Source organism: Aspergillus puulaauensis, chromosome 4, assembly GCF_016861865.1.
Source record: "Aspergillus puulaauensis MK2 DNA, chromosome 4, nearly complete sequence".
Classification (NCBI taxonomy): domain Eukaryota; kingdom Fungi; phylum Ascomycota; class Eurotiomycetes; order Eurotiales; family Aspergillaceae; genus Aspergillus; species Aspergillus puulaauensis.
In genome coordinates, this window is record NC_054860.1 from 1813180 (window position 1) to 1825857 (window position 12678).

The 12678-nt window shown below is 48.3% G+C and overlaps 5 protein-coding genes across 5 annotated transcripts; 4 read left to right on the top strand and 1 right to left on the bottom strand.

Annotated features, from left to right (window-relative positions):
- Positions 1–1527: 1527 nt before the first annotated feature.
- On the top strand, positions 1528–2626 carry APUU_40747S (SDR family oxidoreductase; the record flags this gene model as incomplete). Its single annotated transcript, XM_041703854.1, has 6 exons — positions 1528–1557; positions 1616–1702; positions 1758–1913; positions 1984–2363; positions 2430–2524; positions 2574–2626. The coding sequence occupies 6 exons, from the start codon at positions 1528–1530 to the stop codon at positions 2624–2626; spliced, it is 801 nt and encodes a 266-aa protein (XP_041556497.1).
- Positions 2627–3287: 661 nt separating this feature from the next.
- On the top strand, positions 3288–3839 carry APUU_40748S (BolA family protein; the record flags this gene model as incomplete). Its single annotated transcript, XM_041703855.1, has 2 exons — positions 3288–3507; positions 3658–3839. The coding sequence occupies 2 exons, from the start codon at positions 3288–3290 to the stop codon at positions 3837–3839; spliced, it is 402 nt and encodes a 133-aa protein (XP_041556498.1).
- Positions 3840–4105: 266 nt separating this feature from the next.
- APUU_40749A (peroxiredoxin family protein) lies at positions 4106–4902 on the bottom strand (the record flags this gene model as incomplete). The annotated part of the gene is made up of 5 exons (XM_041703856.1): positions 4106–4134; positions 4185–4350; positions 4404–4449; positions 4507–4606; positions 4695–4902. 5 exons carry the CDS (start codon positions 4900–4902, stop codon positions 4106–4108), a joined length of 549 nt encoding a protein of 182 aa, XP_041556499.1.
- Positions 4903–6609: 1707 nt separating this feature from the next.
- On the top strand, positions 6610–9004 carry skn7 (putative stress response transcription factor SrrA/Skn7; the record flags this gene model as incomplete). Its single annotated transcript, XM_041703857.1, has 7 exons — positions 6610–6669; positions 6760–6776; positions 6965–7037; positions 7100–7243; positions 7302–8183; positions 8234–8423; positions 8478–9004. 7 exons carry the CDS (start codon positions 6610–6612, stop codon positions 9002–9004), a joined length of 1893 nt encoding a protein of 630 aa, XP_041556500.1.
- A 1083-nt stretch (positions 9005–10087) lies between these two features.
- APUU_40751S (translation initiation factor eIF2B catalytic subunit epsilon) lies at positions 10088–12472 on the top strand (the record flags this gene model as incomplete). Its single annotated transcript, XM_041703858.1, has 5 exons — positions 10088–10168; positions 10242–10298; positions 10374–10498; positions 10556–11733; positions 11805–12472. 5 exons carry the CDS (start codon positions 10088–10090, stop codon positions 12470–12472), a joined length of 2109 nt encoding a protein of 702 aa, XP_041556501.1.
- Positions 12473–12678: the final 206 nt, after the last annotated feature.

Here is a 12678-nt window from a genome sequence, read left to right on the forward strand (position 1 = left end):
TGGGTTATCTAGCGTATTGTGATTAACAGTCCATTCAGGGCCATCCTATACCTGGGCAAAGGACCTATTAGACGCATGGAAAATGACTTTTATTGGTATACTGTATAGAAGCAGATCAACGAATACCCGCATTATCTCTGCACAATCGAAGATGTGAGGATACATTTCCTGCATGCACGCACGGAGAAACCCGATTCTATCCCCTTACTTCGCGTACAAGGATGGCCAGGATCGTTCTATGAATTTAGCAGAGTCTGGGGTCCTCTGTCCGACCCCGTCCAACCCCGAAAACAAGAGCAGGCCTTGGCCGCAAAAGCAGACGATTATCTGGAGAACCATATGGGGTACGCTGTGGAGGTGCGGACGAGGGTGAGTGTTTCATGTGAATCAGTATAACCTTTCTAAGCTAAAGCCCATACTCATGGTCTGCTATCTGTAGCCTCATACTATCGGGATTGCCTTGCATGATAATCCAATAGGCATTTTAATGTGGGCCTGCGAGAAATATAATGAAGCCGGGCACCCAGAGAACTAGAAGCAGCGGTCCTGGAGCCAGGCTATCCTCACAACTGCTTCATTGTATTACTCCACCGGTTGCATCATGCCGCCTATGATCCGTTACTATGAGAATGTCCGACATGAGAATTTCACCGCATTTACAAGGAACCCAGCCAATTATGTCAAAGTTCCCTTCGGATACGGTTCGTTCTATTGGGACCTCGATTTCACGCCAAAATGGGAGGTGGAAAAAACAGGTAATATGGTGTTCTACAAAGGTAACTCTGCTATTCCATTTGGTAAAAGTGCCGGATGACTGATCTAGACGTCAATCTGGACACTTTGCGGCACTCTAGTACCCTCAACATATCATTGCAGATTTGTGACAACCGGTAGCTCAAGAGTGGAAGAGGTAGCTAGATATATCGACGGAAGGGTTACAGTGATAAGGCCTCTAGCTCTAGATATTGTTGTTTACAATGGCGAACAGTCACAGCATTCCCGCAGAGCCGTAGCATTATGGATTCCAAACCTCTCAGAGTTACACGGGCCATGGCCGACATAACTCCCGTAGGTCATATTTCAATAACGTTTTCAAGTCGGGGTGCACTTTGAAATAACTGCAGGTGGTTCGTGACTCGCCAGCAAGCCTCCGATTAGCAAACAGTAAGGACTAAAAACGAAGTACGCCGCATCAGCCTGGATTTTCCCAAAAGGGTGACCGACTGTTGAAGCTGCTTGGAAATCGATATGGGCAATGACTCGGTGAGTCCCACTGACATTCTGATCCAGCCAGTCACAGAAGAAAATGAAATTCGTGCCGAGATTCCTCCTCGGCGCTATCTCCGTGAAGTTGATTTGACGTCATGAATGGCGGGCCCAATATCATCGACATTACTAATTGCGATAACATCTAGTTAACTAGTTGATATATAGCTTGGCTTCTCGCTTTGAGTTTCTCTGCAGTTATATCTTGATTGATTCAATATCTACAAGAACGTTAAGAATAAAAAACTTAATCTATCAGAAATGGCGTTGAAGGCCAAGAACGTCCTTATTGTAAGGTGCTCTTTTCCTACAGTATCCACAAAGCTGTATTTACTAACGCCGGCTGAAGACTGGAGCTTCCATGGGCATTGGCGAAACACTCGCCCGGAGAGTCACTGCTGAGGGGGCGAACGTTGCCTTATTTGCGCGGTCAAAGGTGAGCCACGCTGGTATTTGTGTCAACCAACGAGCGAGATCTAATTATCAGCTAGGATAAACTGCAAGGAATCACAGCGGATCTCCAGAAGGAGCATCCAAGCACGAAGGTAATATTCAAGGCCATCGACTTGCAAAGCTATGAAGCTGTTGAGAATGCCGTCAATGAGACGGCGAAAGAGATTGGCACCATCGATATCTTGATAAATAATGTGAGTGATCGTCTATACTATACAGGTCTTCCATATCCAAACTGAAGTCGGTGCTAAATGAAAATAATAGGCTGGACTCGCCCTAGGTGCGCCGGCCGCATTCCCGGACCTCAAAGTCTCTGACATTGTGACCATGAACAGCACAAACATTAACGGACTCATGTTCGTGACATATGCTGTCCTCAACTCGTCCATGATGAGTCGAAAGGAGGGTACAATTCTCAATGTGACATCCGTTACTGGGCTAGAAGTTCCTCCGTTCCCCGGTGAAGCAGTGTACCATTCGAATAAAGCTGCTCAGGAGGCCTTCACGAATGCTCTGCGCAACGAACTTACTGGGACCAACATTCGAGTCCTTGCCCTGCGCCCTGGAGTCGTGGCGACAAATTTTCACTCTCTTCGTGTGGGACATGATAAGGAGATGTATGACAGTTTCATTGAGGGATATACGTGAGTTTAACTTTCCATCTGATGAACCTTTATAGCTGCAGTACTGATACCAGAATCGACACATAGTCCTCTTGAATCAGATGATGTTGCGGGTGCGGCGATGTATATGCTCAACCAACCACTGAATATATCTATAAAGGCCCTGGATGTGGTCCCTTCGGGTAAGTTCATAGATCAACGTTCAGTGAGCCGTTAGCTGACCGCAACTAGCACAAAGATCCCTTACCGTATTCGATCGGGGGTGGAGTGAGAGGAATGCATGATTTGTGGGACAATGCCAACTGTAGTTAACTGTGACCATTGCTGCCAATGAAAGCCATAGAGTCATTCTACCACGGTTTGTTGTCGCCATTAACATTCAACCTTCGGGACTGCATCCTCCCACGTGGCTTACCGGAACTATAACCCTATTCATCAAATGCGTAGCAAAGCTCTAGACTCTTATGGCGCCCATAATCTTCGAAGTTTATCGGCAAGACAGATAGTGTGTCTACCAGTCTGAGGTGCTGCCCATATCTCATCTTCTCGTAGGATTCGGCGGTCCATCATGCATTTTGGCAGACAACTATAACATCTCAAGGCTTGAGCCGAAAACCTCGATAAGAAACGTCGGTTTAGGTATATCTTGGAGTAGTATCCCACACATTCTAAGCTTCTTCCATTCTCATACTCGGTGGATAAGTCCACTTCAAGTCCGTTGGACGAAAAGGAGCAGCCGCAAAGTAATCGAGCCACGTGATCGTGATGACCAATCCTGATTTCACACTCCGCGATAAGTCCCGACAGTTAGTTTACTCCGCAATCCCTCCATCAAAAACTAGAAAAAGATTCCTACGTCCTGAACCAGAACGAACGAAAAAGAAAAAGCGTTTTCCCACGCCTCCTCCGAACCGATACTACGGGCGGATCTAAATTTAGAGCTTAATGTACGCCCGCACAACGACCTTGCTGAGCAGAAGCTGCCGATACCTCTTGCGGTCTCCCGTCGCCCCGAAAGCGTCGTTTTCGATTTCCGCGCGCACTCTCGCAGCCGCTAACGCAGCCATGGCCGATACTGCTCAGGGAGTTGTTACTCCGGACTTGCTCAGGGGAAAATTGGTAGACCAGTTGCAGGCGCAGCATGTTGAGATTGAGGATTTGTCTGGTGCGTCATAGCTCATCTTTATTTTTTTTTATTTTTATTTTTTAAACGTCTTTGATTTCTCCGCCTATATAACCAAACCCGCCTTTTTATCACCTTGGATATGTTCTACGTGTTAGAGAGTTGCGCTGACTAGGAGTTTCTGGAGTATAGGAGGCTGTGGACAAGCGTTCCAAGCCGTTATCGTTTCGCCGCAATTCGAGAAAAAGACCATGCTTGCACGTCATCGGTTGGTGAACTCGGCCTTGAAGGCGGAGATTGCCGCTATCCATGCTTGGACACCTAAATGCTACACACCTGAGCAGTGGGTTCAGCAGCAGGGAGGATCTTCTTAAAATTATTGTTTCCATACAGGCAGGCCTGCCACAAATGCGGGACCCGGGTTGATATACCCGGGGTTTTCCCATGTCCTTTGAAAGATTGCAATTAGGCGTTGGACGGTTGATTCATGTATATTTACTCTTGATATTCCAGAAACTATACACTATATATTGTACGTCGTTGGATACGAGTGACGTAATATTGCGCCGAACATCTAACCATAGATGCTTGTACAATTCTTTGTTATATTAACATCTAACTGTACAGAGATGATTCTTGCTTATCCTAGGACGTTCTCGGCCGTAGAAACTATTCACTCGTTAGCGTGATGCAGGAATACGTGCAGTGTTGGATAATACCATTGACGCCCGCGTTGTCAGGCTCAACAAAGGCCTCCTTGACCTTGCCATTCTCAACAAGAAGCGCATAGCGCTTGCTGCGCTGGTTACCGAAGATCGAGGCACTGTCGAATGTGACATCGAGAGCCTCTGAGAACTTTCCGGTGGGATCACCCAAGAAGCGAATCTGTGTAGACATTAGGAGATGTAAAACAAACTTGAGCAAGGGATGTATCTTACGCCGCTCTTGCCCTGGGGATCAAGGGAGGTACCCCAAGCCTTGGTTCTGCAATCATTGTTAGGTATCTCGGTAAGTTTGATTGGACATGGCTAAAGAGCTTACACGAATGGGTCGTTGACGGCAACCACGAAGACCTGGCCAGCATCCTTGAGCTTGGGATGGCTGATGTAGCCAGGGACATGTGTGCTAGAACAAGCAGGGCCTATGGAAGCAGAATTAGAATCTCAAATTCATTCTCATTGCTCTTCTTAAGCAATATTTAGATCTCATAGCAAGGGGGAAAAACGCACTGAAAGCAGCGGGAACGCCGACAATGACACCCTTGCCCTTGAGCTCCTTGGCGAGGTTAACCTTGTTCCCTGGGGAGTTTTCAACTAGGACATCGAGGTCTGGGATGGAGTCTCCCTTTTGGACGAATGCCGGTGCAGTGCTGTGGAACAAAGCCCTTTGGCTGAGGGCGCGGGGAACGCTGGTAGTAAGGCGGCGAGCGGCGAACATGGTTGTTTTCTGGTGGCTAACCGATAAAAAGGGAGATCTGCGATACAGTGCTTAAAGTTGTGGGAATGGTTTCAGGTACCGTTCCTGAGAGCTGTCAAGTGTTGGGGTGAGGTTTGGCAGGATGGGAGCTGTCGCTGGGAGCTTGGGATAACCTGAGTAAGCTACTCACGTCATAACTAACTTACATTATTTTTTTTTTTTTGCTAATTATCCAGGGCAACCATCGACCCCAACGTTTTCTACATACTACCACACTGTGTAGTCCATTGTCGCTCAATACCTGTATGTTTAAAACAACAGTATAGAAAGATAGAGTTTATATGGAGAGACACGTTTTGCTTTCAGTGAGTTGTGCGTGGATCTAGTGGGTAGTCGCCGCCACTTCAGCAAACGTGTGTCCAAGGCGTGCCGGCGGAATTGCTCAGATACTGCTCAGGAATACTCATGAGCACCAGCAAAGGTGGTTGGTTCTGCTTCTATTCTCTAAAATTTGGTGATCATCGGAGTGAAGTGAAGGTCAAGCAGTTTTCCGAAATGAGAGCGGATATTGTCGGGTGAGAGGAGACAGGAAGGGACCTTCCCTTCACCTGTTTGGGGACTGTGGAGGGCAAAGTGCTTTTAAAAGTTGGCATCACACAACTACAGTCGAATTAAACCTCGTCCTATCCCCAATGGCTGAGCGACAATCGCGGCTCCAGCAAATTAAGTGACAACGCTTTGGTTGCAACTTGGGCATCCTATGAGGTCATTGTCTGCATTTCGAGATGGCTACGGGAGATATAGCAGAGATCGGCACTGATGGGCAAAGCTAATGTAGACCGACTCCCGGATATACCTGGATGGGAAAGGAGCATCACTGCTCGTGACCCTGCCCCATCTCCTGATTTCTGTGGTTCAGAGGGTGCTTCTTAATCGCATGGTGTAGATAGGTGTGTAGACAACAGTTAATAGTAATGAAAGCGAACCACCGCTGATAGAGGTCCGCGGAAGAAAAAAGCCCGGGCATCGAATCAGGGCTGTGGATCAGAGGGCTGGTCTTGCGCCCCTCCATGTCTCCCCTCCATGTTCAAGGTTCTAATGCACCTTTTGCTGCAGACGCATTGACTATTTGTCTCTGATTCCCTGCAGTGAGAATTTAAATACTCTTTTCATCTGGACATCAGGTGACAGACCGTTAGGAGCCAAGTGGTACTGCAGTAGTAATAAGGTGGCCGAGGTAGCATTTGACTATTGGATTCTTCGAGAATCTGTCATTCGATCCCCTCGAAGGAGGCTCGAAGAATTGACAGGAATAGTAATAATAATAAAGACAGGGTCTCAGGAAGAATTCAGGGAGGGAAAATACCACCTAAAAAAAAAAAAGGGAAGAAAACCCAACGGTTGTGGCTGGTGAACACAAGAAAATGGCTTTCTATTAATATGCAAGATTATTCAACGCCCTCTGACTGTTCGTTGCGCCCGCCCGTCCCACCAAACTACTACAACCGACTCCTCTTCTTCTTCTGCCCTCTTGCGACCGTCTTCGCGAGTGCGTCTTTTTTCTTCTTCTTCTCCATCTTTACCTTTCGTTCTTTTTACTCCGGTTTTCCTTCTACGATTTGGACGGGAGTTTAAAGAATTTATCTTGATCCTTCACGAGCGTCCTTCGACGTTCTGCACAGTGCTGAAGTCTGTTCCTCGTTCGATCGGTCGCGACCCATCTAGCCCATGATGGACAGTGGCCAGACCACCACCAGCACCGCCCCGTCGGGCAACTCCAGCGATTTTGTGAGTATTGAGTCTTGATAGTTGTTTTTTTTTGGAGATACGGCTTCTTCAGATAATTGCTGTGTTACGAGTTGCTAATAAAATGTATAGGTTCGCAAACTCTACAAGTGAGCCATCTCCTTTTCTTTTTCTTTTTCGGAATTTAGTCCAATATTTTTCCCCTGGCCGCGGGCCTTCGTCCCCTCTTCCCGCCAACTTCCCTCGCTGCAGCCCGATGTTTGCTGTTTTCTCTTGAGCGCAATGCTTCTTCTTCTTTTTTTATCCGGCTCATTTTTCGCTAATGCTGTCGTACAAGGATGCTGGAGGATCCATCGTACGCAGAAATCGTGCGGTGGGGTGACGAGGGCGATAGTTTCGTGGTCCTAGAGGTAACCGCATCCCCGATCGCCGGACTTGACTGCATGATCATCACCCGCTGACCATACTACAGTGCGAGAAATTCACCAAGACAATTCTTCCGAAACATTTCAAACACAGCAATTTTGCCAGTTTCGTGCGGCAGCTTAACAAATACGACTTCCATAAAGTACGGCAAAATAATGAGGAGAATGGACAGTCGCCATATGGACAAAATGTGGGTTCCCCCGAGTTACAGCTGGCAGTATTTACAGTTCCTAACGGACATGATCCAGGCTTGGGAATTCAAGCACCCCGAGTTTAGAGCAAATAGCAAGGAGTCCCTCGATAACATTCGACGAAAAGCACCGGCGCCACGGAAGCAGGCACAGGCTCACGACGACTCCGTTCCCACCCAACAGATTGACCTTTTAAATCAACAGATCGTTGCGCAACAACAGCAGATTCAACACATCTCCGATCGCTTCGCACAGATGTCCGTTGACCACCAGCTGATGCTGCAGGAGGTTTTGAGGGTTCAAAAGACAGTCGTCAACCACGAAAACGTTATACATCAGCTAGTAAACTACCTCGTTTCTATCGATGCTCGTCAAAAGCGCGACGGCAAAGCCGCACCGTTCCCGGCCCAAGCTGGCGCCAACATGAGCCCCGCCCAAGTGGCGCCCATGGACGATGGGGTTTCCACTCCATTGCAACAGGCGTCGAAGTTGTTGAGCGACATGAACGCTGAAATACAATTCAATCTTGGTGGTGTCGAACCCATAGCTGAGCCGCCCAAAGCTGGTGTAGTTTCCACCCCTACCATGGAAACTGCACCCCGACAGCGAGTCGCGCCTCCAGGCCCTGCTGTGCCGGCCAACCCTGCTCTTGTATACCCAAAAATGAATGGCGAGATGGAGCCTGTTGTCTATCCAGTTGGCACAACTAATGGAATAGACCCGATGTATGGCGATCATGTCAATAATGTTCCCTACAGCGTTCCCCCCAAACAGGAGATGGACGATCGACGACAATTTCCTGAAAATAGGAAAAAGAGCAATCATGTTGACCCAGGTTGGATGCGGAGCCCACGAATTCTACTTGTTGAGGACGATGCAACATGTCGCCAAATCGGTGGAAAGTTCCTATATTCTTTCTCTTGCGAAATAGACACCGCGGTATGTTGTTTCATTGCCACGATGGATCATCCTCATTAACGTGTTCGCAGCTTGATGGGTTAGAAGCCGTGAACAAGGTTCAAGACGGCTCGAAGTATGACCTAATCCTAATGGATATCATAATGCCTAACCTGGATGGCGTTTCTGCATGCCATCTCGTTCGTCAATTTGACCGGACACCGATCATCGCTATGACTTCCAATATTCGCAGTGATGATATCCAACTCTACTTCCAGCATGGTAAGCAGCTTCGGTCATATGTGCGGTTGTAAATGCAATGCTGACACTTAATAGGAATGGACGATGTTCTTCCAAAGCCTTTCACCCGAAAAAGCCTCTTGGATATGTTAGAGAAACACCTGGTTCACTTGAAGACTGCTTCGCAGGGAATTGAGGGAACCCAGCCCACAACGCCGGCAACGATCCCTGGCCAGAGCTCTGCCGCACAATCGGTTACTGTCAAGGATGATAGCTCTCCTAGCCAGTCTCCTGCGGCCGCTATGACTGCTTGGCAATCCCCAAATCAATTCCAACCCATGGCCGCAGTTCCTGCCAACCTTCCACAGGTTCAAGGCCAGTATGTTCCAGCAAACCCCGCCCCAGCCGCCTATGCCATTGATCAGAACGGAGTGCAATATCCAGCACCTCCAGCGGTGCCGATGGGTGCTGCAGGGCCGGGTCAAGCTCGACCCCATCCACGACGGCATATCTCCGAGATAAGCAACGGGGCTGAGAATCCAAATCTCCCAAAACGGCAACGCATGTACGCGCCACCGCCCCAGCCTATGGTCGGCTCAATCCAAGCGACACGTACAAACTAATAGCGGTTCTCGAACTGTATAATTTCTTTTTTGACAAACTACCGCTACTATCTATACCCACATGCTTTACAATTCCATGCGATAATTCCAGGAGAAGCGCATTTTGGATTTATCATCGGCTGCATTCTACCTTCCCTATTCTCGAATATTTGGGATTTGCCTTTTGCATTCTTTTCCGTTATTTACCAGGGGGCCGGGCACTCATTTGATAAACTGTGGCGTTCCTGGGAATTACATCTTGCATCGACTGCGCGTGCGTTCTAGAGTAAATATTTGTTATATTGGATCAGGGGTCTGTTTATTTTAGGTAGAGGAAGTTTGACATATCAACTCTCAGCGCGAGGAGGTTGGATTGTTGTGTTTATACAGAGTACATATTGTCTGTTTTTGAAATCTGACCTGCAGGCGGTTGGTGCTTTTTGCGTCCTTTTGGTCAAATAATTTCATGATGTTTTTGGCGATCTGTCACCTGGCACATCTATCTATCTCTTCTCTTCGGGGCGCATGCGTAGTTTTACTAAATTGATAACAGCTGCTAATTCTGCTTCAATTTTATTCTGGAGATGAGCCTTAGCTGAATCTGATTAATCCTCTTCCATCTAAGACTCGCCGATAAAAGCAGCACCGCAGACAGACGAAGCTAGATTCGCCGAGTCAAATCCCCGAGTGTCCGCCACAGACACTTTGCGAACTCAGATCGGCGACCCAGGACCCTGGTTTCAAGCCTGGGCCTTCCATGATGCGCAAATTGATCTCTCGAGGGCGATAACGCAGGTCTAGACCATTGTCGATGTCCAGGGATAGCAATCCCCTTCAGTCCACGAGGGCCCAGGCCTGCCAGCTGGATCTGGACCTTTCGAGGCTGGAACCAACCGAGCGCTGACATGTGGCGGTGCAGTCGAACCAAAATCACGTGGCTAGCTCATAAACAAACAGAGCAAACACCTGCGGAAAACTGCCGGGCGGTGGGGTGGGCTTTGGCCGAAAGTGGGATGGATGACTCTTCCGTATGTGGGAGGGTCAACCGTTTTTTTTTTTGTTGTTGACTCGTTCACTCGCTTTTCGGCAGACATTCGCTTGGAAATGGCGCCTAAGAAAGGAGGCGGCGCGAATAAACCTCGCGGGAACGCTACTGAGGAGGTGGAAGAGACGTTGCAGGCTGTTGTGAGTTGCTATCTTGAGAAATGTTGCGAAAGTGCGATTTGTCCGGCGGGGGTGCTAACAAGTTTTTGTGTAGATACTGGCAGATACTTTTGAAACTAGATTCGAACCTTTTACTCTTGATAAACCTCGGGTATGTACTGCGATATGGGATGGAATAATTGGAAGGAAATACGCGCTCTGTGGACTAACTGAGGGCCCTGTCTAGTGTCTGCTGCCGCTTGCGAACACCCCGTTGATTGAATATACATTTGAGTTTTTGGCCAATGCTGGTGTTGAGGAGGTTTTCTTGTACGGAGGAGCGCATTCGGATAAGCTAGAGAGCTACATCAAGTATGTTGAGGCGAAGGGTTATAACTTTGAGGTCTAGAAGCTGACGATGCCCTGAAGTGCTTCAAAATGGAGAGCTCCATCTTCGCCGTTCAAACAGTTTACCTTCCTTAAATCCACCTCAACATCAGTCGGAGATGTTATGAGAGACCTCGACGGAAAACACCTGATTACTGGTGATTTTCTTGTCGTGAGCGGCGACGTGATCAGCAACCTACCCATCGAAGGCGCCCTGGCGAAGCACCGTGCCCGCCGAGAGAAAGACAAGAACGCGATCATGACTATGATCTTGCGGGAAGCAGGCAGGAAGCACCGGACAAAGGCTTCTTCTGTGTCACCTGTTTTTGTTGTGGACCCGACCAAGGACCGTTGTCTACATTACGAAGAGATTGACCACCACTCCCCTGAATCATCTCGCCTGAACATCGACCCTGAGATTATTACGACCTTCTCTGAAATTGATATCCGTCAAGACCTGATTGATTGCAATATTGACATCTGCACTCCGGACGTCCTGAGTTTGTGGTCCGATAGTTTTGATTACCAAACGCCGCGAAAACAATTTCTCTACGGCGTCTTGAAGGATTACGAGCTGAACGGGAAGACGATTCACACACATATCGTTGAAGATCACTATGCTGCACGGGTCAGAAACCTGAAAGCGTATGATGCCATTAGCAAGGATATCATTTCTCGATGGGCCTATCCTTTGTGTCCTGACACGAACCTTCTTCCTGGCCATAACTACGAACTTCGAAAGGGCACTCTGTATCAGGAACAGGATGTGACCTTAGCTCGTTCGTGCGTTGTAGGTCGACGGACTGTCATCGGCCAAGGAACCAGAATTGGCGACAAGACCACTGTGAAGGATACAGTATTTGGGAGGAATTGCAATATTGGAAAGAACGTCACTTTAGACGGTGCGTATATTTGGGACAATGTGGTCATTGGAGATGGCACAACTGTCCGCAATGCCATCATTGCAAGTGATGTCGTAATAGGGAGCAACTGCACAGTCAAGCAGGGGGCTCTCTTATCTTTCAATGTGAAAATTGCCAATGATGTGACCGTCAGCGAGGGGAGGCGGATAACGACTGCGCCAGGGGAGGATGGCGCCTCGCAAGCCAGCGATCCAGAGATCGTAGGACAAGGTGGAGAAGGTTATGAATATGTGCCCTATGATGATTCAGACGACGAGGATGAAGATGAAACAGCTAGCAATGCTTCCTCAGGCCTGAGTACGTTCCATTCCCATGGTTTCCCCCTCGCAGCTTAACTGAGACACGGGCTGACACGTTCTTTGATGCAGTCTACAATATGGCAAACCTATCTTTATCAACAGATTCGATTTCCACCCTATCCTCGGAGATTTCAGACTACGGCGGATCCCGCGCCGGAAGTTTCGCAACCTCTATGTCTGACGATGAAGAACAGGATTCTCATTTTGTTCAAGACGCTGCAGCCAGTGTTTACGACAGTTTGCGAGATGGCGTCACATCAGATGTGGTACAATTAGAGTTGGTCAGTCTTCGGATGACGGCAAACGCCTCCGACCACGAGGTCCGACGGGCCGTCACTTCCGCTTTCATGAAGCGCGTGGCGCAGTTGATGGAAGGTGGCCAGGGAGCAGGAGATGCCGTTCACGACATCTTGAGCAAATACCCCGAGATTATGGAACGTGCATTATTCGACCGGGACAGCACCAAGAAGCCCGATCAGGTGGATTTGCTGGTTTTGTTCCAGCAAGATCTTGTCCACCGTCCCCGCGGCGAAACTGTACTCTTATTTGTGGCCAAGGAGTTATATGAACTGGAGATCGTTGAGGAGGAGGCTTATGACCAATGGTGGGCGGACGAGCGGTCCAACAGCACCGAGGAAATGCGCAAGGTGCGCAGTCAAACGCAGCAGTTCATCGATTGGCTTGCCAACGCCGAGGAGGAGGAAAGTAGCGAGGAAGAAGAAAGTGATGATGAATGAGTGAAGATACCTTGAATCAGATTAAAATAGAATACAACCGCGAAGCTCGACAGAGAGTACTTGATGTTTCCCTAACCCGTATATATTGTGGCTGATGCGCGATCATCGTAGCGTACGAAGTGGCTTACTATCAAAATTGAAGGGTTCGCAATTTTGGCCCCCATTCCAAAACTAAATACGGTGTATACCTCACGAAGAAGGTCAGA